The sequence below is a fragment of the Eutrigla gurnardus genome, assembly GCF_963514095.1.
Source record: "Eutrigla gurnardus genome assembly, chromosome: 10".
Lineage (NCBI taxonomy): Eukaryota > Metazoa > Chordata > Actinopteri > Perciformes > Triglidae > Eutrigla > Eutrigla gurnardus.
This window is the reverse complement of record NC_139924.1, coordinates 765,476-791,031: the sequence shown is the minus strand read 5'-3', so window position 1 is coordinate 791,031 and position 25,556 is coordinate 765,476. Positions and strand designations below refer to the sequence as shown.

Sequence of the window (25,556 nt, the reverse complement as noted above, 5' to 3'; positions counted from 1 at the left end):
TCCTTGAACACGTCATGGGTGGGGTTTTATATGCATCACAGTTGAAGCACATTAAGGAGCGTTATAGAGTTCCCAAAGGCATTCATTTGTTTTAACTGCACTTTAGAGCAGAAAAAAAACAGACGTTTCTAAAAACAGCAATAATATAAAGGGGTTGAATAATCATGACATGGCTATATTAACAAAATATACTGTTGCACACAAATACAACATTATATTCTTTCAGTGTTGAGTGTTTATTTCATTTTTATTCATTTATTTTTTCATTTCATTATTATTTCAGTCAACCGATAAACAAGCCATCCAAAGCTAAATAGCTCTTTTTAAGTGACTGTCAGTTGATCCCTGTCAGGTGTGGAGTGTTGACCTGTCTGTCTGTCAGTTGATCCCTGTCAGGTGTGGAGTGTTGACCTGTCTGTCTGTCAGTTGATCCCTGTCAGGTGTGGAGTGTTGACCTGTCTGTCTGTCAGTTGATCCCTGTCAGGTGTGGAGTGTTGACCTGTCTGTCTGTCAGTTGATCCCTGTCAGGTGTGGAGTGTTGACCTGTCTGTCTGTCAGTTGATCCCTGTCAGGTGTGGAGTGTTGACCTGTCTGTCTGTCAGTTGATCCCTGTCAGGTGTGGAGTGTTGACCTGTCTGTCTGTCAGTTGATCCCTGTCAGGTGTGGAGTGTTGACCTGTCTGTCTGTCAGTTGATCCCTGTCAGGTGTGGAGTGTTGACCTGTCTGTCTGTCAGTTGATCCCTGTCAGGTGTGGAGTGTTGACCTGTCTGTCTGTCTGTCAGTTGACCCTGTCAGGTGTGGAGTGTTGAACTGTCTGTCTGTCTGTCTGTCTGTCAGTTGATCCCCGTCAGGTGTGGAGTGTTGACCTGTCTGTCTGTCTGTCTGTCTGTCTGTCTGTCTGTCTGTCTGTCAGTTGATCCCCGTCAGGTGTGGATAGTTGACCTGTCTGTCTGTCAGTTGATCCCTGTCAGGTGTGAAGTGTTGAACTGTCTGTCTGTCTGTCTTTCTGTCAGTTGATCCCCGTCAGGTGTGGAGTGTTGACCTGTCTGTCTGTCAGTTGATCCCTGTCAGGTGTGGAGTGTTGACCTGTCTGTCTGTCAGTTGATCCCCGTCAGGTGTGGAGTGTTGACCTGTCTGTCTGTCTGTCTGTCTGTCTGTCTGTCTGTCTGTCTGTCAGTTGATCCCCGTCAGGTGTGGAGTGTTGACCTGTCTGTCTGTCTGTCTGTCAGTTGATCCCTGTCAGGTGTGGAGTGTTGACCTGTCTGTCTGTCAGTTGATCCCCGTCAGGTGTGGAGTGTTGACCTGTCTGTCTGTCTGTCTGTCAGTTGATCCCTGTCAGGTGTGGAGTGTTGACCTGTCTGTCTGTCTGTCTGTTTGTCAGTTGATCCCTGTCGGGTGTGGAGTGTTGACCTGTCTGTCTGTCCCCTCAGACCTTCACAGCTCCGTCCTTTGATGATAAGATCCTGGAGGTGGTGGCGGTCTTTGGCAGCATGCAGATGGCGGTGTCACGGGTCATCAACCTGCAGCATCACCGCATCGCACAGGTACACCTGTCTGTCCTACCTGTATGTCTCTATGCCTGTCTTGCCTGTCTGTCTGCCTGACCCTGTCTTGTTTTCCTGTCTCAGTGTCGGACAGTGAAGATCACCATCCTTGGTGATGAAGGCGTCCCAGTGCAGGTGGACGGGGAGGCATGGGTGCAGCCTCCCGGTTACATCAAGATCATCCACAAGAACCGAACCCAGACCCTCACCAGGGACAGAGTGAGTACAAGACCAGACCCTCACCAGGGACGGAGTGAGTACAAGACCAGACCCTCACCAGAGACAGAGTGAGTACTAGACTAGACCCTCACCAGAGACAGAGTGAGTACTAGACAAGACCCTCACCAGAGACAGAGTGAGTACTAGACCAGATTCTCACCAGAGAAAGAGTGAGTACTAGACCAGACCCTCACCAGAGACAGAGTGAGTACTAGACCAGACCCTCACCAGAGACAGAGTGAGTACTAGACTGGACCCTTACCACGGACAGAGTAGTAGACTAGACCCTCACCAAAATACTAGATCAGAACCTGTGTGTTGCAGGCATTTGAGAGCACCCTGAAATCTTGGGAGGACAAACAGAAGTGTGAGTTTCTGCGGACCCCCCCTCCCCAGCCTCCTCAGCGCCCCCTCTCGTCCCAGCCAGAGATCGTCTCTGAAGAAGAGGCGTCCCTCATCAGTGAGTTTGGACAGGCAGCAGGAGCTCTCATACACAGGTGAACCAGGACTCACTGATAGGAACGGGGTTTTAATTATCCTGATAAAGACAATTATTACTATTATGATAATTCATATGACTTTTATTTTTATTGTGTCATTTTCTGTTTCAGTATTCGTGAAGTTGCTCAGTCTCACCAAAGTCTGGAACAGGAACTGGCTCACGCTGTCAACGCCAGCTCAAAGGCCATGGACGTGGTCTACGCCCACTCTAAGAACTCTGGGGTACTAATCTACTAAGTTGTGTCTCTTCTGTCGTATCCTGGACTCTGTCTTGTCCTAGTTTCTGTTGTGGAAGAAACACTCTTTAGGTCCAATTCTGTGGCTGGTTCAGATGAAATTTAATCATCACTGACTGAATGGAAGATACAGCGTTGCGATAAAGTCCATTCTAAATAATGTGGAGACAGAGACAAAGAGAGCTATATGCACAGAACCAGAGGGGGAGGTCTGATGAGTGGATTTGCATAGATTCAATATGTGTCTCTCCCAAGAGGAAGAGACATCCTAGGTAAACAGAAAGGTGTGACTTCTCTCGGAACAGCTGGGTTCTTTCTACACAATGTCACAACAGGGGCCATTCATCAGGCCTTGATCAAGTATGTGAGATAAAGATGTTTCGGAGACGGTCCAGGAAGGGGGACAGATCAAAGGTCTTCTAATCAGAATAACAAGTTAACCACAATCAAATAGGGCAGCAGGACATTTGATGAGTACAAGAGGAAGGAATATTAGCATGAGATTAAAATAAGAATTGTAGCGTAATGCATTTTCTTCTACAATGTCCTGGTCTTTGTCCGGTCTCAGTCTTGGTTAGAGGTGTAACGATTCATTCGATTAATCGATGAATCGATTGTCAGTCCTATAGATTCTACTAAATCGATCTGCTAAAATAAATAAACAGAATGAATCGTTTTGGCTTAATCGATATAAATGCATTTAATCGGATGAATCGTGATTCTTACTTATGATTAATGTTTTAATACGTTTAAGACACTCTCTCCCCTGCCAGCATGTAGTCTACTGAAAGTGTTAAAAATAACTGAGCATTACATTTTTGTATTCAGCATAAAATATTATGTAGGACTGTAGAATTTTTTCTAGTTATTTTTCACCTTTCAGAAGAATACAGATAGTCTCACTTGCATTATTGCATGTTTATTTCATGAATATAGAATTTTGGTTACAAGTTACTGAATCGAATCGTGGTTTACAGAATCGTCCTTGAATCGAATCGCCAACTACTGTATCGTTAATCGAATCCAATCGCTGTGAAGCCAAAGATTCACACCCCTAGTCTTGGTCTATGTCGTGGTCTCTGTCCTAGGCTTAGTCTTGGGCTCAGTCCTTTCCTGATCTTTGACCTCTGATCTCTGTATTGATCTTTATCCTAGTCTATATAAAACCGTGCGTAGGCACAACTGTAAGCAATGTTCCCTACTACTGGTATGCAATTGTTCTCGGTGCAATGATTCATGGTGACAGGCCAGAAAAGAGCAAAAAACTTGAGCGCACCAACAGTGGGGAGTTTTAGCTCAGGAGGTAGAGCAGGTTGGCTGACAACTGCAAGATTGCCAGTTCGATCCCCGGCTCCTCCTAGCTGAGTGCCTGGTGTCCCTGAGCAAGACACCTCACCCTAATTGCTCCTGACGAGCTGGCTGTCGCCCTGTGTGGTTGACTCCGCCGTCGGTGTGTGAATGTGTGTGTGAATGGGTGAATGTCAGTCATTGATGTAAAGCGCTTTGGAGAAAAGCGCTATATAAATGAGGCCATTTACGAGCGGAGCAACATGAGCGGACCAATACGAGCGGACTGGTCTCAGTCCTGATCTCTAACGTAGTCTCTGTCCTGGTGTCTGACCGGGTCTCAGTCCTGATCTCTAACGTAGTCTCTGTCCTGGTGTCTGACCGGGTCTCAGTCCTGATCTCTAACGAAGTCTCTGTCCTGGTGTCCCCGTCTGTCCCCAGGCTCTGTGCTGCAGCGTCGTCCTCCAGATGGTCAGTAACGTCAAAGCTTTACTCAGCGAGACTGAACTGCTGCTGGCTGGAAAGATGTCCATGGTAAGTGTGTCCATCTGTCCTTCCATCTCATTTCTGTTCTGGTTATCTACGGTCTGATGTGTTCCTGATCCTTGTCTCCATGATTGTGTGTACAGCAGCTGGATCCTCCTCAGCAGGAACAGTTGAACGCAGCTCTGACCTTGGTGGCTCAGCAGCTCCGCCGGCTGACTGACGTCACCTGGTTGTGTCCTGTCATCGAGCCCTCCGACCACGAGGTAAACCACCACAAGAACTGGGTCTACACACGTCTTTGGCTTCAGATAAGCACTATATAAATAAAATATTATTATTTTTATTACAAGCACGACCAGTACTGCTATTACTGCTAGTATTCACAGTAATACTGTACTGAGCTGCATGAAGTGGACTATTTTAGATCCCTTTTAACTGCAAATCCAGGTGCCTGAAACAGTTCTACGTAGTCCAGGATCCATCCATCCATCCATCCATTTTCTTCCGCTTATCCGGGACCGGGTCGCGGGGGCAGCTGCCTGAGCAGGGACGCCCAGACTTCCCTCTCCCCGGACATTTCCCCCAGCTCCTCCGGGAGGACCCCAAGGCGTTCCCAGGCCAGCCGGGTGACATAGTCACTCCAGCATGTCCTGGGTCTTCCTGGGCGCCTCTACTCCGAGCTCCTCCCGTGTGACGGAGCTCCTCACCCTATCTCTAAGGGAGCGCCCCGCCACCCTGCGGAGGAAGCTCATTTCGGCCGCTTGTATCCGGGATCTTATTCTTTCGGTCATGACCCAAAGTTCATGACCATAGGTGAGGGTAGGAACGTAGATTGACCGGTAAATTGAGAGCTTCGCCTTTCGGCTCAGCTCTCTCTTCACCACGACGGACCGATACAACGACCGCAGGATCCGCTTTAATAATAATAATAATACATTTTATTTATATAGCACCTTTCAAAACACAGTTTCAAAGAGCTTTACAGACATAGAACACATGACTTAAACACGCAAAAATGTTTCCTAAATACGGAATCAGTAATAGAAAGGCAATTTTTAAAAAGGGTTTCTGAAAGAGGTTTAAAAGAGACAGGTCGTTCTAAAGTCCAGGTGCCCTGACTGCAAATGCTCGGTCACCTTTCCGTATGAACCTGGAAGTGAAACCAGAAATGATGCATCCGAGGGTCTCAGGGTGGGGGACAGGACATAAGGTAATTAGAGGGCAAGGCCAGACACAGATAAGGGCAAGGCCTCTCAGGGAAATGTAAGTAATCAATAAAAAGTCTGTTCTAAAAGCAGAAATGCATTTAGAACATACATTTAGACAATGTATGTCAGAAAGCCAGGTGTAATGTGGTGCTGTTTCCTGGCCTGAGATCAGATCCTGGCAGCAGAGTAGATGAGCTGAAGGGAGGTACAGTCATCTGAACGGCTGGTTATGAAGTCATTAATGACGGTTTCCAGATTTTTGTGGAGAAAAATGGTTTGATCCAGAGGTCTTCAACATTCCCTGGCCTATAGTGCCACGGTGGAGGGACCCCCTTTTTAATTAATTTTAATTCAGTGTTGGCATTTCACAATTTCACAACATAACATTAAACAAATGGGAAGATTTACATTTGCTAATTATGGGTTGGATTCATGTTCACTTGTGTTTTTGGACACATTTTAATTTTTGGAAGGAAAAAAAAAGTTGAAATAATTTCGGGGACCCCTGCAGTAACTCTTCGGACCCTCTAGGGGCCGCAAACGCCCATATGAAGCTCTCTGGTCTAATCCTTGAAATATTGATATTGAGTTGATGAAAGCCCGTTCGAACTATTGATTTAATGTGTTTTTTCTAAGGTGAGGTCTTGATCAAAAATAAGATTTCTGTAATAATATATAAATAATCAAATATGGGTTTTAAGCACCATTATGACATATGATTAATATTTCTGACTTCTGCGCATTTAGCTGCAGGACATTTGATGACATCCAGTTGTGATGTTGTGAAGGCGACTCAGCAGGTTGACTGTGTTTTTTTTTATTTTTTTATTTTTTTTTTAAACTTTTTATTTGTAAGTATTTTTTCACATTATCCACACAATATAAACTGTGGAAAAAATAATAATAATGTAGGACACGAAACAGAAACAGCAAACACGTACACAAAAAAAAAATTAACAGGAGGTCATGGGATAATCACTTAATCATGGCAATCTCGCCTATCTCCAAGGCGTAAAAGAAAAACGCTCGCGGTGCAATGTCTATACCAAATCTGTCTGACTAGCTAAATAAACTGACCATTTTTTCCATCGCTTTTCACCCAACTCCTTTTGAAGTCGTATGGAGTAAGTCATTCTTTCCAAAAGATGCAACTGCTCAACAGTGTTGACAAAGAGACCAACAGTAGGGGCATTTTTCTGAAGCCAGCACTTTGTGACGGCCTTTTTACTTGCTGCCAGCAAAATCTTTAAGAGGTATGCATCATCTTTACTTAGCTTATTAGGGAAATAACCAAGATAGAGAGATAAGAAAGTTACACTGATATTGAAGCCCAATGTTTTTGTAATAACCGATGCCACTCCCTTCCAGAAAGTCTGAATAAGTGGGCAAGACCAAAAGACATGGGCATGATCGACCATAATGTCCCCTCCAGCAGCCTAGCTGGGTACCAGTTTGTTTAGACTTCTGTTTCGGGGTGATAAAAAAACGAATCAGGTTTTTCCAACAGAAGTCCCTCCAGGTCCGGGAATTGGTGGAGGAAAACTGTGTTGTCCACGCATTCAGCCATATGTCTTCAGTTATTACAATGTTCAGTTCTTTTTCCCATCGTTCCTTCACATAGTCTGTAGAGTCCTTGTTCAGAGATATGATACCACAATACAACTTGCTTATCAGACCTTTGATGTTTCCAGAATTATATGCATCAATAAATATTTGAACAATAGTTGGTATTTCTCTTAAATGAGCACCTCTTATCTTTTTACAAAAGTAGTCACGAAGCTGCAAGTATCTGTAAAAGTCTTGTCCGCCCAGCCCGTATGTTTGACATAGGTTGGTAAAGCTTTTAAACTCGCCCTTTTCAGTGGTCTTACAAATAGCAGTAACACCATAATATACCCACTGTCTATACCTATGATCATGCAGTGCTGGTGTGAAGTCAGGGTCGTAGGCTGGCCATCTAAGCTGTCTAATGTCTCTTTGGAGTTGAAAACATTTAACAACTTCCCTCCATACTTTTAGTGATAGATTAACCCACTGACTCTTTACTTGTATAGTTTTGTTCTCCCCGTCAACAAAGCCAAGCAGTGATTGTATTGGTGGATCTGTTAAAGATAACTCCATAGTTTTCCATTTGGCAACATAGGATGGGTTACACCAATATACCAAAGGCCTCAACTGAGCTGACAAATAATATTTTCTTAAGGATGGGAGTGCCATGCCTCCCCTTTCCTCCGGCAGCTGGAGGGTAGAGAATTTTACCCTTGGTTTCTTTTTATTCCAAATAAATCGAGAAATATGCTTATCCCATTCTCTAAATTGGTTCTGGGGAATTTCTACTGGAATTGATAAAAAAAGATATAGTAATCTGGGAAGAATATTCATTTTAACTGATCTAATTCTACTGCCAAAGTCGAGAGGAAGGAGGGCCCATCTAGTGAGGTCATTGTATATGTTTTGACTAACTGAATTATAATTAATAGCAAATAGTTGTGAGAGATCCTTAGGTAGACATACTCCAAGGTAATTTATATGAGTTGAATTCCAATTAAAATTATACCTTGTAATAAAGTCTTGCGGAGGAGTATAGTTAAATGTCAAGACCTGGGTTTTGTGTACATTAAGAACATAACCTGAATGTGTCCCATATGTTTCTAACATTTTCATTAATATAGGTAAGCCAGAGTCCGGGTCCAGGATCGTGACTAATACGTCGTCTGCGTAAAGTCCTACTTTGTACTCCTCACCTTTCATGGATATGCCTTTCAGTCCGTCTTCCTGCCGAATTGCTTGAGCTAGAGGTTCAATAAACAAATTAAATAGACTAGGGCTGGCTGGGCAGCCTTGCCTGCAGCCACGTTGCAAAGTTATAGAGTTGGAAAGACTCCCGTTGACTTTTACTCTTGCGGTAGGAGAAGAATAAAGAGCTTGAATACAGCGTATTCAAGCTCTTTAAAAGTGTAGCCTGGGACCGATCCATGCACAAACCGCCATACATCATTCAGTCCAAGGTCTTTTAGTACTTTATTTATATGTTTCTCAGTAGTGTTACTTTTTCTCTTTCTATTTGTTGTATCTAGTAGGGGTTTAAGTAGCATGTTAAAGTCTCCGGCACATATTAGAGTCCCATATGTTTCAGAGGCTATCAAATCGAACACCTTTCTGAAAAATGATTTATCACTCCCAGGGGGGGCATACACATTAAAGAGGGTCACTTCTTTTTGATCTATTTTTCCTTTAATGAGAATGAATCTACCATCTTTATCACTTATTTGGGATATAAATTCGAATCTGGTCGAATTTGAAATTAGTACAGCAACTCCCCTCCGTTTTCCGTTTTTAAATGAAGAGTAAAAAGAGTTCCTAAAGCCCATTTTTTTTAGTTTTTCGTGTTCAGGACCAGAAAGGTGAGTTTCTTGCCAAAATGCAATGTTTACCTTCTCCTTTTTTAATTTAGTTATCATTTTACTTCTTTTGATCGGATTATTCAGCCCATTTACATTTAATGACAGTATGTTATAGTGTTGGTATTGCATTATGTGTACTCACGGCACATTGCACTTGAAATATCCCAGACCTCAAAACACAGAAAATAAAGTAGAACAAGAAAACTAGAACTATAAAACAGAACATCAAACTGAGCTTCCAACAAGTAAGGTGACATGTCGCCTCGACAGTGAGGGGAGCAGGCCACAAGGTGGGGCCCCTCTGTAGCAAAAAGTGAGAAAAAAGATAAGAAAGAAAGTCTCGTGGCTCTCTGTCTGTGCAAGGTATCAGCCTTGTACAGTGTATTTGTTAAGTCAAAAGAAAATGCTGGACAGGGGTTTAAATGTTATTAATCCTTGTAGGGGGTAGCCGTAATCCTCGGGCTTATATATAACAAAAAAGAAGCAGACCATGCAAAAATAGAATAAAAATATGAGAGAGAGTGACTTATCTCACCGTCAGATCCGATAATGAAAAAATTGACAGTTAAACCGTTCACCCGTCCTCCTGTGCTGCTCCCGACTCCGTCCTGCGGTACTCCATTAGTTTTTCCCGGATCTGCCTCTGGTGTCGGTCCTTGTCTCTGCCGCGACGGGTCTCCGTTGTTTCCCAAGGGAGCAGCTGGGCCAGTGTTTCCTCCGTAACACCTGCACTCTTGGTCCCAAGAGTAACTTCACCCACGGTAAATCCCCGCTTGCGCAGATCCTCCGCAGCATGTGTCGCAGTGTTGTACATGACGGTGCCCGTTGCAAAGAAGACGCGCATCCTGGTTAGTGGTGTCTGGAAGCGTATTCCCCTCTCCTTAAGCGCCTTCTTGATGGGTGTATATTCCTTCCGCTTGTTTTGCACATCCGTCGCATAATCATGGTCAAAAAATACTCGTTTGTTTTGGACACGCAGTTCCTTTTTCCAAGCTGTATGGAGAACTTTCTCCTTCACTGAAAACCGGAGGAACCGGACCACTATCGAGCGTGGAGGGGCACTTGCAGGCGGTTTTGGTGCCAGAGCGCGATGAGCGCGCTCTATACCCAGGTCACGGTCCCTATCTAAGGGCAGACTGTCTCCGAGTTCGGTCTTAATCAGGTTTTCAACGAAGGTTACAGCGGATGTACCTTCGGCGTCCTCCGGGACACCATATATCCTAACGTTGTTGCGCCTGGAGCGACCCTCAAGATCAGACACCTTATCCCGCAGAGCTCGTTGGTCGCGAAGCAGTTGGTTGAGGGCGTCCTTCACTCCAATGTCCCACCTTTCCATATCGGCCATGTTTTCCTCCATCTCATCAACGCGTTTCACCGCGCCCTCAATCTGGCCCTCCGTAACTTGCATTTTCCGATCTATTTCCGTGGAAAATTCCTCCATTTGTTTTTTAATGTCCTCCCGAAAACTGGCATGGAAGTCGGAGAGGTCTTTTTTCAATTCGGCACGGAACGCTGCCATCCCCGCGGTCATGACTTCGCCCACGGCTACACGGATTAGGGCCAAAGTATCGCCTTCTCCGGGGCCGCCATCTTGACCTGCTAAAGTTTCGCTAGCCGCGACTTCTTTGTCGATTTGCCGATCGGCGTTGTTCCGTAACCCATATCCGCATTTCCTACTTTTATCCCCATCCATTCTTATTCAGTGTGTATCAATTTGAATGAGCAAAAACACTTGAATTAGGGGGAAGTAAAAGGCTGGTACCGGAGCTCTGTTTCTAAGCTGTCATGCTGTGTCGCGCGCCACCGGAAGTCTTGACTGTGTTTTGATAATTGTTTTCAATGATCTGAGTGTGAAACTGATATTATGTCTGCGTATGAGGTGGATGAAGACAACGATGTTTTAAATGTGCAGCTCTTCATGTGAGTGTAACGGGTCTGTCAATCTGTCTTTCTTCCTGTCCAAACCCGTCTCCCTGTCTTTAGGGTCCTCTGACTGATTTCTCAAAACGCAGTCGGAGCGCCAAGTTTCGTCTCGTCCCCAAGTTCAAAAAAGACAAAAACAACAAGAACAAGGAAACCTGTGCTACTCTATCTCTGCCAGGTGAGTTGTCTCTACCTGTCTCTGCCTGACTCTGTCTGACTCTGTCTCTCTCTCGACCCGTCTCCCTACCTGTCTCTGTCTCTGATTGTTGGTTCTAGTAGGTACAGATCTGTCTGGATCATGTTTCTCTTATTCTACTTTGGGTTGTTCACAGTTTCTCTGAACCACTTCCTGTCTGTGTCTCAGTTCACCAGTGGGGGACGGAGGAGGTGGGTGCGTGGCTGGACTTCCTGTGTCTCACAGAGTATAAGGACATTTTTATTGGACACGACGTCCGTGGAGCTGAACTCATCCTCCTGGAGAGGAGGGACCTGAAGGTACCGCCGCCAGCAGCAAACGACTCTCTGCATGTTGGACAGATCGTCTCTGTCTTGTTAGCTTCTGTTGATCCAGAGTATCTTTACATGTAATATTTTATAGTTTCTACACATCATCATCAAAAAGGCCTGTAAATCTAAACTGGTCAGTTTACTGGATGTACCGTATACTGCCATGTTTACATGCTTCTTCCTGTTACATAAATCATTTAACATTCATATACTGTTACTGTTTACTTTGTATCCTTCCAAGGCCTGTACTACCAAAGAGGATTTGGGGTTGGCGAGGTAACTTCAGGTTTAACTCTGGGTTTTCAGTCCTGGTTCACTCTTTCAGGTGGTTCACTTCTTATCAGGCTAGATCGCCATGGTAACATATGCTGCACACCTAAGCTGCTCCAGATAAGGGATCAACTTTCTGATAGCATGGTAATATTACACTAATAAGAAGAAGGTAGTCATAACAGAGAAAGGGCAGCTGGAAAATCAATGACGACTCTTTGAATAGTTAAATGAATAGACTTCTAATATCACTGCTGCATCTAGAGCAAGGTAGGCCTGACTTTAATAAGCTAAATGTGTTAATTATATGAAGTGAATGCCTATATGGATACTTATAATACATTACATTTTATTTATTTAGAAGCGCCTTTCAGGTCACTCAAGGACACTTTACAATTTAAAACAAGAGCAAACAAATAACAAAACCATTAAAAGTGCAAGTAAAAACATCATGAAAATTACAATGAGAATGCTGTCCTGAAAAGGTGGGTTTTGAGAGAGGATTTGAACTGAGGGGGGGAGTCAATATTTCGGATGTCCGATGGGAGTGAGTTCCAGAGTTTGGGAGCAGAGCGGCTGAAAGCTCTGCTCCCCATGGTGGTGAGCCAGGCAGAGGGGACAGTGAGGTGGATGGAAGAGGAGGATCTGAGGGAGCGGGTGGAAGTGGCAGTGTGAAGGAGGTCAGACAGGTAGGGAAGGGTCGAGGTTGTGAATGGCTTTAAAGGTATGAAGGAGAATTTTGAAGTTAATACGGAAGATAATTGGAAGCCAGTGGAGTTGCTGTAGGATGGGGGTGATGTGGTGAAAAGAGGGGGTTTGGGAGATGATACGGGCAGCTGAGTTCTGGACCAGTTGGAGCTTATGGAGGGATTTCTGGGGGAGACCAACGAGGAGAGAGTTACAATAATCAATACGGGGGGTGACAAGGCTATGTACAAGAATAGAGGTGGTGTGGGGGGTGAGGGAGGGACGGAGGCGATTTATATTACGAAGATGGAAGTAGGCAGTGCGGGTGGTGATGTTGATATGGGATTTGAAAGAGAGTGAGCCATCGAGGATGACACCCAGACTCTTCACCTGGGGGGAGGGGGAAACTATGGAACTGTCAATTGAGAGGGAAAAACTGTCAACTTTGGATAGAGTGGATTTAGTACCAACTAGAAGGATTTCTGTTTTATCACTGTTAAGTTTGAGGAAGTTTGAGGTGAACCAGGTTTGTATTGCAGAAAGGCAATCTGTCAGGGAGGAGGGAGGGAGGATGGAGTTGGGTTTGGTGGAGAGGTAGAGCTGGGTGTCATCCGCGAAGCAGTGAAATAGAATATTACATTTACGGAAAATAAGGCCAAGGGGAAGGAGGTAGGTAATGAAAAGGAGGGGACCCAGGACAGAGCCCTGGGGGACACCAGAGGAGACAGGGGAGGGTTGGGAACGGAAGGATTTGAGTTGGATGAACTGAGTGCGGTCTGAGAGATAGGAGTGGAACCAATCGAGGGGGATGCCAGTGATGCCGATGGAGGATAATCTATTGAGGAGGATGGTATGGGAAATTGTGTCAAAGGCCGCACTCAGGTCAAGGAGGATGAGGATGGAGAGTAAACCAGAATCAGCTGCAGTAAGAAGGTCGTTGGTGATTTTCAGAAGGGCCGTTTCAGTGCTATGACGGTGACGGAAACCAGATTGGAACTGTTCGTATAGACTATTTTGAGATAGATGAGAATGGAGTTGAGAAGCAACGATTTTCTCAAGTATTTTGGAGATGAAAGGTAGGTTGGAAATGGGGCAAAGGTTATTGAAGTTGTTGGGATCTGAACCAGGTTTTTTGAGGATTGGGGAGAGAGCAGCAGTTTTGAAGGGTGAGGGAACAGAACCAGTAGTGAGAGAGGAGTGGATGATAGCAGCAATAAGAGGGAGCAGTGAGGGGAGGCAGGATATGACCAGGGCAGTAGGGAGGCATGTGGATGGTTTGGATTTACAGATGAGATCAGAGATGGCAGAGGGATCAGGGAGATGGAAAGAGGAAAATACCAGACTGTAGGGGAGAGGTTCAAAGGAGGTGAGGGAGTGGGGCTCAGGTGCTGGTGGATTTTTTTTTTGCGATTTTCTGATTAGAAAAACAGAAGGAGGGAGTCACACGTTTTCGAAGAGTACAGGTGGGGGGGGGGGGAGGAGATCTGGGGGTTGAAGGACTTTGGTGAGGAGTGAAAAGAGTGCCTTGGAGTTGCCATGGTTGGAACAGATGAGACCGGAATAATAAGTGGATTTGGCTGAAGCGATAGAGACCTTATACTGTAAGAGATGATTTTTGTATGTCATGGTGGACAGTAAGACCAGTCTTTTTATGGAGACGCTCAAGTTGACGTCCTTTGGACTTGATGGAGCGGAGTTCAGGGGTGAACCAAGGGGCAGAATGGGAAAATGAGACAGACCGAGTTTTAACAGGAGCGAGGGAGTTGCGAATGATAGTGAGCAAGTTATTGTAATGGGGAACCAGTTCATCAGGGGAGGAAGAGTAGTCCGTGTCCGGTATAGATGCGATGGTGGAGGAGAGGGTGTGAGGATTTATGACCTTGATATTACAGAATGAGATGAGACGTGGTGGCTTGGTCATGGAGAGGCGGAGTGTGACATTAAATGAAAGGAGGAAGTGGTCAGTGATGGGGAGTTGATCAGCTGTGCAGTTGGAGGGAGTGAGACCAGAGCAACATACTAAGTGTATGTCGCCCAGCAGAATCACATTAGGGAAAAGAGTGGAGAGATGGGCGAGTAGAGCAGAAATATCAATTAAAAACTCAGAGTGGGGCCTAGGTGGACGGTAAACAGTTATATGGATACTTATGGCATGTATGACAAGATATAAGCTTTATTCTATCCGCCTCTGCACTTACCACCCATAGAGGACGAGAATTCGCTCATGATATTCAAAGTCAATGAATTTCAGAGTCCCAACATCACCAGCAGCCAGTGTTACAGTGGGACAGTGGCGAGAACAAACTGCCTCTCTGTTCTGGGGGTTCAGCTAAAAGAATAATGCTATAGTACTGTCATACGTGCCATCATTTCCTCAAGGGGATGAATAAACTTCTATTTGATGAAAACTACATCTAAGTAAGACATTAATTCAATGCAATACACAAATAGCTCTGGTCAGATCTGTATCCTTTAACTGGGGCAGTGATGTTATAAACCGATTCATCTTCACATCCACACATGACGGTGATGTTTTCTTAGCCGTCCTTCCTGCACTTAGTCTCTTATTTCAATCCCTTTACCATTAAATTATAGTTTGCTCTTCAATTTTAAAATACGGCAGTCTGCTGACAGTAGACTTGTCCATGTTTGCGATTGGTCATATGCTGCAAACTCCGCCCCTTTTATGTGAATGCACTCACAGCCAGATTAAGGAATCCTGAGTTGGTGACCGTGTGTGTGTGTGTGTGTGTGTAGGACCTCGGGGTGACCAAGGTGGGTCACATGAAGAGGATCCTTCAAGGCATCAGAGAACTCAACAGGAACAGCAGTGCAAGCGAGGCCTGACTGCTGCCAGGTGACTTGTTATTATTATTATCATTATTATTATAATTATTATAAATATGGCCTGTGAACATATTGTCCTTCTCATGATTATTATTATTGTTGTTGTTAACTTTTTCTGCCACTTTCATGTTAATAAGAGGTGCTTAGCGAGCTAATATGTGTTGCATGTTCAGGTATGAGTTGATGGCTTGCTAGCGCCCCCTGTTGACTTGCCCACGTGGTGTGTTTCACCTATATGTATGAAATATCTTCATATCTTCAACAGTTAGTTGAAGATATGATGACATCTACAGGCCTCATGATGTCAGACAGATTTTTCATTGACTTCATAGCATCTCTCAAAATGATGTCGGCCATTTCTAATAAAACCATAACATTTTTATATTTTGGTCTATTTTGAGGGTTTATCGGATAGACTTTGTAGATTTGGTAATCCTCTGTTGAATGTGACACCACATTACAAAGGAATAACCCATACCTCCAGTGATGATTTTTTCCGGACTGCAGCCGAATGTTCATCGGTCACATCAGACCAATCAAAAAGCATGCTGTCGTCACTTTCAAAACATTCAACATGGTGGATGGCTTCATTGTTTTAGTCTCACAAAACACAGGCAATGGTTTTAAAGGTGCTTGGAGAGGAAGTGCTCATGAGCTGCAGTATGATGGTGTATATAAATGAAGCTTCAACAGTTGAAGTCAAACATCTTTGTTTACAGTGTAGTGCTTAGAAAGCATGGACATGATGGAAGAAAGTATCATCAGGGGGGTTAGCTCAGGAGGTAGAGCAGGTTGGCTGGCAACCGCAAGATTGCCGGTTCGATCCCCTGAGCAAGACGCCTCACCCTAATTGCTCCTGACGAGCTGGCTGTCGCCCTGCGTGGTTGACTCCGCAGTCGGTGTGTGAATGCGTGTATGAATGGGTGAATGTCAGTCATTGATGTAAAGCGCTTTGGATAAAAGCGCTATATAACTGAGAACCATTTTCCTCTATTCTTAATGGCTTGATCCCACACTTAATATGGTCTCACACACTCAAATCCATGACTAAATAGTAACCATATTAATCATGACATTTGTATGTTCATTTGCTACCACAGACTTTTAGTGCCTATTGAAGTGTAGATAATATTTAGGCCAATGTACTTATTTGGCCTATTTCCTTCTCTAAAATGCTTTGTCTTGGTTATCAGGGAAGCTACTATCTATTTTTAAACATAAATCAGTTTAATTTACCAACTTACTTTAAAATTAATTTGTAGACAGGTAATATATATATATATATGTGTAGCGGGGGTTCTACTTTTAAACTGGAAAACTGATGGCGTAGTCGAAAAATATTTATGAAATATATATTTTAATTACTCCAACCTCCACAATGCAGCAGTGCAAATATTTACAAAAGTGAAACATACTGTACAAATTTTTTTTTTTTTTTAAATTTAAAAAACTGCGCAATTCCCTTTGTCTCAGTTCTTACCTCCTCTGTAGCCATAGCCAGACTGATTTACCACGCCAAAATGGCCTCCTTTTAAACACAAAGCCCCTCCCCTGGGCATATCCACTTTTACAGCAATTTATCAATTAATGATTTTAATGGGCAGATGAAACCTCTACAGGTCGTGTGTTTTACACACTCATTTTACGCTGTCCTCCAAACCTCGCCATACACAAAACAAGTTATTTGGCCACACAATCTCAATGAAAATAATAAAAAAAACATTTTATTCATGGTCACATGACCTGTCCTACTCCTTTTAAGAGCGGAAATGATTTCACCCCTGTTTTGCCTGCATGGGCGAGGACCAGGTGAGTGTGATGCGTTTCATCCATTTGTAAATGTGTACTGCTGGTGTAAATATATATGTATCCCGAAAACAGTAGATTGAACAAGTGTGCACCCTTGATCATACTACTAAGCAGTTAGGTGAAGGAATTGTGGGTAGACTTTAACTCCAATGTGAAGGGTCCGCGAGCCGTGTGCCAGGTGCGTGTGTGCTGCTTGCAGCCGGCAACACCACGGAGCAATGTGCATTGTGTGTGTGTGTGTGTGTGCGCGCGCTCGCTCTGCCCACAGTTAGTGACGGAGCCATATATATATATATATATATATATATATATATATATATATATATATATATATATATATGCAAGCAAAGTGTCTGGTTGAATGTTCCTAACTGATGAATCTGTAACCAGGCTGTTTTTTGTTGTCATAGCAACGGCTGTCTTCTCCTCCTACCTCTGCTGCCATCGACCACCTCAACCACCTGATGTGACATCTGACCTTTAACCAGCAGGTCTGAACACATTCTATGATATCACATCTGGAGCTCACTGGGATTGGACCACGACCAGCAGTCAGCTCAGTGACACAACCAATCACATGACCCACAAGTGCCTTGTCATCTCACCCAGCAACCAATAAGCATCCAGTAGGTAGGGAGGGGTGAGGTCATCTACCTGTACCAGAGCCTTATAAGGACGGACGTGTCAGAGCAGAGCTGTGAAGGCAACATGGCCGACGGATGAACCAGTTTACTGAATACTGTCAAACATCCGTCAAATTTATTTACCATCAATCATTTAATCTCTGAAAACCCATAAAACAAGGTTTTTAAAAGGGTCCGTGTTGGACGATGGTTCTTCTACATACAGGAGAGAGACTTTAGTCAATCAAAGGACAGGAAGTTGGTCCTGAGACCCTTAACAGACTGGTGACTCCCTGATACCTGACCCTGGACCACGTATGCTCAGGTCTGGTTAGCTGCTTGGATGGCTCACAAGTTGGAGTGTGGACTTTGTTGGACAGCCGACCAATCAGAAGCTCCTGCTCCCACACATGTTGGACCAGGATGTAGCATAACCCTTTAAAAATTTTAGAACCATTTGATGTCCACAATCTGCCAAACAGGAAAACACTGACGGAAGGAGAGGCTTTTTACTGAACACATATTTATTTTTTTCTACAAACTGCAGTTGATATGGAGTGCTGCTGTCTTTAGAGGTCTTTAAAACAGGTAAATAATGACGAGGAGACGCTCCTGAAGCAATCAGGCAGTCTGACGAAGACGGCACTGCAGTGATCATTTGATGAAGACGAGCTGTTTGTTTCCTGTCTCTCTATCTGTCTGTCTCTCTGTCTGTCTGTCTCTCTGTCTGTCTGCAGGTTCGACTTCATGTTAAAAAAAGTACTTTCTTTGTCTTTAAGGGACCAAATAAACTGAAGACATTAAACTGGTCTAAAGTCTCAAAGAGTTTCCTCTGAGAAGAGAAGATGTTTATGTCAAATGTATTAAATAACAGAAAAACCGAACTAATAGACTGGTGGACTGGTCACTGGTAGACTGGTAGACTGGTCACTGGTGGACTGGTCACTGGTAGACTGGTGGACTGAAACTTCTCTGAAGCTGATGAATCATCTCATACCCTCCTCAGAGTTCTTTCATATCACTGTACAATTTGAAGCAATCACTTTGGGATCTTTGATTTTTCACATTTAACCTGTACACAATCAATCATGTGATTTGTGAAAATGTTCCGACGTCTATAAATGTTATTTGAGATCAACAAAGTAAGCGTGGATGTTTTAAAAGCGATGGGATAACGTTAAGTGGAGGTGATGAAACTTCCAGGTTCCGTCACACCACGTGTCAAAGTTTAAAATCAGCAGGATTTCTATGATATTTCTATTTAAGAGACAATGTGTCCTCTGATATTGATATACGTGCAGGTGGTCTGTGTGTCATACATGAAGACAATCGTCTCACTTTCATCACCACATGGTAAGGACCAAACCAAAACATCAAGTCGATCATCCTGATGGATTATTGATCATCTTTCAATAGTTTTTCATGGCGACAAACAGCATTAAGTGTTTACAGGGTTGATAGTTTTCAGAAACATGACAGATGAAACCAAACTCTCAGAAGATGCCTTAAATGTCCCACTGATCACATATTGATCCCACATCGGTCAGTGTATGGATCACTGACTGACAGACACTGATGGTCAGTATTTAACGAACACGTTGATGTCGGTTGTTTCTGTCTTTATGTCTGTTTTGTTCTCAGATATTCACTTTATTATCTGACTTTACTGCTGGTTTTCATTGATATTTCATATTATTATGAAAAATACAAACAGTCGTTCTCTAAATGTTTAAATATGATTAATATTAATAATAGAAATTATTATATGGAGGGAGAAGAGAGCTATAATTGCAACATAATCTGAAAAAGGTGATCCGATTTGATCGTGTCTTAGAAGGATCTCGATAGCTTTTGATTTGGATCTTATTATTTTTGTTGTTTTTTCTGTTTCTGTTTCTTTCTATCAACATCATGTATGATCCTGATGAAATTATTAATATCCGGATCCAGATTGTGTTATATTGTTCATGTTCACACAAGATAATAAATAAACTCAACACACATACAAGGATCAAGATAGTAAGATTACAATCGGAGCACTTAGTTAAAGATGATTCATTACGTCCACGGGATAATAACCTTCATAAATTCATATTGTCAGCAGGAGATCTATATTTTATCCAATAAATGAATTGGAGGAAGACAATAGATCAATACCAGTATGTTCTGCCCTGTAACAAACTGTTTTAGAAGACGAAGACGTTGAGGTTCAGAATCCTGAAAGCGTTTGATCTTATTCTCATTATTGAGGGCAGCAGCAGCAGCTGTTTCACGGACCTAGTGCCTTTCTTCAGGGCATTCAGAGCAGAGGTTCATCCTCCGCTGTCTTGTCTTTCATCCATCCTGTGTATTTATGATCATGTCTGATACTGAATGCTGTCTTACCTCTGTTTGTACATACGCCCCCTGCAGGGCTGCCACTGTAAATACAATGTGTTGTGTACAGACAAACAGGAAATAAAGTTCATGTCTCCACTTCTTGATGTATTTGTTTATTTCCTGTCTGGTTCAGTCTTTTTTCATAATAAAAGCTTTGATAAAGCCACTCAACACTTTATTAATTATAGCTGACACATCCTTTAATTTACATATTAATAATATATATTTGAGCGTGAATTGAAAGATTAAGATTTAAGTGTTATTAAGGTGAATCTTGGGACATTTTCACCTGCAGATTAATGACAATTTAAACTATCAGATATTTTACATGTGAACATATTTGGCATGAATGAATGTGTTGTTGCATTGAAGAATTCATTTTGATGAATAAAGTATTTACATTTTGAAATGTGTTTTGATTATGAGTTATATACAACTACTATTATTATTACTGTAATAATTATTATTCTCACTATTGTCAAGCAAGTGTGGCCTTTGAACTCTACCAGTTGGTGAATTGAACTAGCTGCTCTGCTGCTGATGACGTCTATGTCAATATTTAGACTGAGGTTAACAATCAATCAGTCCTCCATTTTGCCTCAGATGCCAACCGTCTGTCCTTACGGGAGACGGCGAGAGACAGACATGCTGCTGACCTGGACTCTCTGCTCTCTGCTCACTTGCTCTGCACTGATCCAATGTACAGGTGAGACTCCTGGTATCTCTGATGCTAGTAGAAGTACTTCAGTAAGGAGTACACACTGATATTATTTGTCCGTCCCTCAGTGTTCCTGGACCAGCCGTTGGCAGTTCAGGTCCTCAGCCCATCCAGGAGGCGGCGGGCCAACTCCTTCTTCCTGGAGGAGATGATACCTGGAGACCTGGAGAGGGAGTGTAACGAGGAGAGCTGCTCACAGGAGGAGGCTGCTGAGATCTTCCAGACCAGAGAGAAGACGGTAAGAAGGACCACCACGGTCCAACCTGAGGGTGGGGACCCGCAGAAGGCAGCTGAAAACACAGACTACATGTGGGGTATTTCATTTAACCAGTGGAGGGAAACGCAGTCACAGAGCTTTAACAGTTACATTTCTCATTGTCTTCATCTGAACAACGCGTGTCGGCAGTGTGGAGGCCAGAATTCACAGTACACAAGAGTACTCCCAGTAATGGATATATTAACTCTTTTTTTCTTCCACAGCTGGAGTTCTGGTACAAATACACAAGTAAGTATATTCACTGACATTATGAAACAGAAATGGTCTCTAATGTTAAGACCTTAGAAATAGAATAGGAGTAAAACAGTGTTCTGTTTTCTGGGGTCATGTGACTTGTAGCCTACAAACAAAAATGGTGATTGATTTTTAGTTGTTATGGTGACAACACACATCAGTGGGGCTGTAAAGTGTTATCTAGTCAGTTAGGTAGCTAGTTAGCTAGGTTTGTAGTCCTTCTCCAGAGCGGTGTCGAGTGAGGCGGAGGGACCGTTAAAGCTCCTCGGCTCATATTCTTTAATCAGTATAGCATTAAAGAATTACACATTTAGCAAGCTAGATACCTGACGAGCTGCCCACTCGTTAGGTAGCTAACTTGCTTATTCAACTGCTTTAATGGTAAATAAATGAGCTGAACAAAGTTGTCACTCATCTTACAATATCAATGTTGTATCCTATCGTGTAATATGGTGATATACTGATCGTCCTGCTACGTTGATTTGAATGGGAATGTCCCTTTTACTCCTATTTTATAAACCTAATCTGAATTTAAAGGAGTTTGACGACATTTAACAGACACCAGAAGGTTCAGTAGCTGCTCGCAACTATGCAGGAGCTTTTGTTCATTCCACATGATTCACTTTCTCAGTGCTTCAACATCGTAACAGAATCTGAACATCATTTAAGAGCTGGAATCATTGAAATGTAACCTTGATTTACTCTTCCTGGACTGCACGGTGGTGTAGTGGGTAGCACTGTCACCTCACAGCAAGAGGGTCCCGGGTTTAATTCCCGGGCCGGGTTCGGGTTCCTTCTGTGTGGAGTTTGCATGTTCTCCCCATGTTAGTGTGGGTTCTCTCCCACAGTCCAAAGACTCTAAATTGCCTGTAGGTGTACAAGTGAGCGTGAATGGTTGTTTGTCTCTACATGTCAGCCCTGTGATAGACGACCTGTCTATGACAGCCCTGAATACAGGATAATCGGTAGACGATGGATGGATTACTCTTCCTGATGACATTAGTTGTGATGTATTTGAGTGAATCTCCTATGTGTTGTAGATCTGAACCCTTGTCGGACCAATCCTTGTCTGAATGGAGGGATGTGCACTCTGGAACGAGGAGACTTCATGTGTCTTTGTTCTCCTAAATACCATGGCAAGACCTGCGACTCAGGTAAAGAACCGCGACTCAGGTGAAAACCTGACACTCTGGTAAAGGCCTTTGACTCAGGTAAAGAACCGTGACTCAGGTAATGAACCGCGACTCAGGTAAAGACCTATAACTCAGGTAAAGAAGGTAAAGAAGGCCTTTGACTCAGGTAAAGAACTGCAACTCAGGTAAAGAACCGCGTCTCAGGTAAAGACCTATGACTCAGGTAAAGAACCACGACTCAGGTAAATTATCTTTGACCTGTGACTCAGGTAATGAACTGCGACTCGGAACTGCGGTAAAGCTCGGCTGAGCAAAATCAGGAAAATGAGAGAAAAAAAACAAGGAACCATATATTGATTCTTTTTTATTGTTTTAAACATTCAAAATGTGCTCATATGAAATCTTTCTTTATGCAAATTACACTTCACTAATAATATCAGATACTATATTTAAACATATGTTTATCAAATTTAAACCTTCAGTAGAGAACCTGCTGATAATATCCTTATATAATAACCTCCACCCAAGCTGATTTTTACGAGATGACTCGTGTGGCTCAAGTAAATTTTATCTCGCCCCCTCTACCACCAGGCATCTGGCAGTGTGTTGAGGTGTCCTGCAACCAGCCATTGAAAACCCCAGTTGCAGGTCTGGTGGATTTTCTCATTGTTGCATGGTGACATCTTACAGGCCCTCCTACCGATTTTGGATCTCCACATCCTAAACTGATGCCCCGCTCACAAAACCTTCTGTATGCCAACTATCAAGCATTTACTGAACTGGTTTACCAGGCAATTGGTTCACCACCATCTACTTATAGGTTTTACCTTCCAGGGGAAAAACTATGGAGGATATGCTGCCATTTGCCTATTCCCTGGCCCCTGCACCTTCACACATCGTGGACATGGAGCTTCAGTCACCGTGCGTCTATGGCAAGAGTCTTATTTTGACATCCTCATCATCATAGCCAAGTGCCTATGCTCCACAGAGGCCAATTGATCTTGAACCCAACCAAGCTGGGGTTCCTGAAGAGCGGCCCACCACTGCACCAACAGGTGAAGCATCTGGGAGTTGTGCAATGGTGACAGCGTTGACCAACTTTATGGGCAACAGTGTCATGACAAATATGTTAAGATTCTATGATTGTTTGTTTATTGTGTTGTATAGCTCAGGGATTTATGTGTACGTAAAACGATTTCATTGTTGGGACCTCAGGGCTTGTGTCTATGAAACAATTCATGGATGCAGATTGAATTGTTTCTGAACATTCAGATTGGAGCGTCCTCTGAGTGAAAACACGTACCTCCACAGGGGGTCTTTCTCCCTCCCCCATCTGCCTACATTCAGTGACACAGCCCTGCAGGCAGATGGGGGAGGGAGAGACCTGTGAACTCCAGATTCCATTCTCAACTGCAGTGGAAGTTGCCTTCGTACCAAGCAGACCAAGTTGGAATCTCCTCTCTTTCTACTGAGATGTCGACCTGACCACAGGTCTCGTCCCTCTTTCTTCTGGGACCTCAACCTGAACAGAGGTCCGCTCTTCCTCCTGCAACCTCAACCTGAACAGAGGTCTCCTCTCTTTCTACTGAGATGTCAACCTGAACAGAGGGTCTCCTCTTTCTCCTGGGATTCTCCCCAGACAAGCGGTCTCCCCATCTCCTTCTTTCTCCTGGGATTGGGACCACAGGTCTCAAGTCCTCAAGCCAAGCAGCACCCTCAAAACAGCCAACAAGCTGGCTATTGGATCCTGCTTCTGCAACAAAACAATAATTCCTAATCAAGACACATTTCACAAGAAATTCCTCCATCCACAACTCCAAGGACAGCAACTTTCCTTCACAGGAACCTGAAGACAGCAACCTTTCTTCAGAGGAACAACCAACCCTTCTTCAAGGACTGGTAACAATCTGGGCATAGCTTAGGACAGAAACTGATGACATGTTTCAATGTCATCACATTTTAATGTTTCAAAGTGATTTTCTATTTGATGTATTGTTAAGTTAAGTGTGTAACCTTAGTTCAGTTGTTAGTGATCTAGAACAGACAGTTAGCATGCTCACTAATCCAACTTTCCTGACGGCTCTACATACATTACACTAATTAAACACATATATAGAAACCTGATCTCCAGGCAAAGAACACCCCCACTCCACATGGCTGACTGGTCGACACCCACAGCCCACAACAGACACACACGCACACTTGTATAGTATTTAGTTAGATAGGCCACTTAGACTTAGTGTATGTTTATTTGTTTATTGTTAATAAGCCCTTTTTAAACATACTGATGTGTTTATTGATGTTGTATAAGAATGAATGATATCAACCTCTTCTCTGCAAAGAATTCACAAATCCTTCAACTGTACTCATATGCTAATAGTTATTAATTATTGGCATTGGAGTACAAACCCCTTTATATTAGACTGAGTACAGGTTCGGTTATCTTTTCCCTGATGTCAGGGTGGTGTTTATTATTAATTATATTAATAATCCTATTAATATCAATAATTCTATTGATATTAATAATTATTAATAACCAAATCTGCTCCTACTAGTTCCACAACACCATGGAGGTTAATCCTTGGATTCAGATGGTGAATAAGTTGCCAGGTTTCTACAGGGATCTGGTCCATGCTAATGGATTCATCTACAGCCCTGTTTATATTCTGTGTTTCTGGTGACATGACATCATATTATCATTGCTGGTCTTATAGAGTTGGTAGAGCAGGCTGCTACTGGTTCTGTCTCATTGCTGGTTGACTTTTCAGACAAATTATTGTCTTATCCTGTTAAATGAAAACTGTCTCTTAGGGCCCTAGTTTCGTAGACTAGGCGTAGTCAGCGCGCAGCGCACCTGCGCCACGCCACGCCGACGGGGTACGTCCGCCTGGACTTTGCAAGTTTCGGCGAGACGGGGGTCTCGCCCCGCAAGTGGGAAAGAGGGAGGAGAAGAAGGCGTGAGTGGGAGACGAGGTGGAGACGAGGCGTGGACTGGGATTAATATAGCCGATTCAGATCTTCACCAATCAAATGAGCTCCTCTCCTCTCCTTTAATGCGTTAGGGGAGGTTCAGTGCAAGTTCCGTCACTTGACACCCCGATAACAGAAGCAGTGCCGGCGCTCCCACCACACGCATCACGCGCTGTGCGTGCGTATCATAATAATAACAATGCCGATATTATAAAAAACAGGAGAGAGAGAGGGAGATGTTTTGGTCCGAGAGGCTGAGTTTCCGTTACGCGTGCCATCCGCCTTTGATCTGAC

The 25,556-nt window shown here is 43.5% G+C and overlaps 2 protein-coding genes across 2 annotated transcripts in view; both read left to right on the top strand.

The window, feature by feature from the left end:
* Window positions 1-20,026, top strand: part of dgkd (diacylglycerol kinase delta) — a 105,538-nt gene extending 85,512 nt beyond the window's left edge. The window contains exons 22-31 of the mRNA XM_084020012.1: window positions 1,431-1,544; window positions 1,629-1,763; window positions 2,088-2,260; window positions 2,375-2,486; window positions 4,229-4,321; window positions 4,417-4,536; window positions 10,869-10,986; window positions 11,173-11,303; window positions 15,030-15,129; window positions 17,339-20,026. Coding sequence (XP_083876138.1) covers window positions 1,431-1,544; window positions 1,629-1,763; window positions 2,088-2,260; window positions 2,375-2,486; window positions 4,229-4,321; window positions 4,417-4,536; window positions 10,869-10,986; window positions 11,173-11,303; window positions 15,030-15,119 — 1,086 coding nt within the window. The 3' untranslated portion in view covers window positions 15,120-15,129; window positions 17,339-20,026. The remainder of the gene's footprint in view (window positions 1-1,430; window positions 1,545-1,628; window positions 1,764-2,087; window positions 2,261-2,374; window positions 2,487-4,228; window positions 4,322-4,416; window positions 4,537-10,868; window positions 10,987-11,172; window positions 11,304-15,029; window positions 15,130-17,338) is intronic.
* A 485-nt stretch (window positions 20,027-20,511) lies between these two features.
* LOC311020119 (coagulation factor IX) overlaps window positions 20,512-25,556 on the top strand; it is a 35,964-nt gene continuing 30,919 nt past the window's right edge. The window contains exons 1-4 of the mRNA XM_084019984.1: window positions 20,512-20,636; window positions 20,717-20,886; window positions 21,129-21,153; window positions 22,200-22,313. Of these exons, the coding sequence (XP_083876110.1) occupies window positions 20,534-20,636; window positions 20,717-20,886; window positions 21,129-21,153; window positions 22,200-22,313 (412 nt within the window). The 5' untranslated portion in view covers window positions 20,512-20,533. The remainder of the gene's footprint in view (window positions 20,637-20,716; window positions 20,887-21,128; window positions 21,154-22,199; window positions 22,314-25,556) is intronic.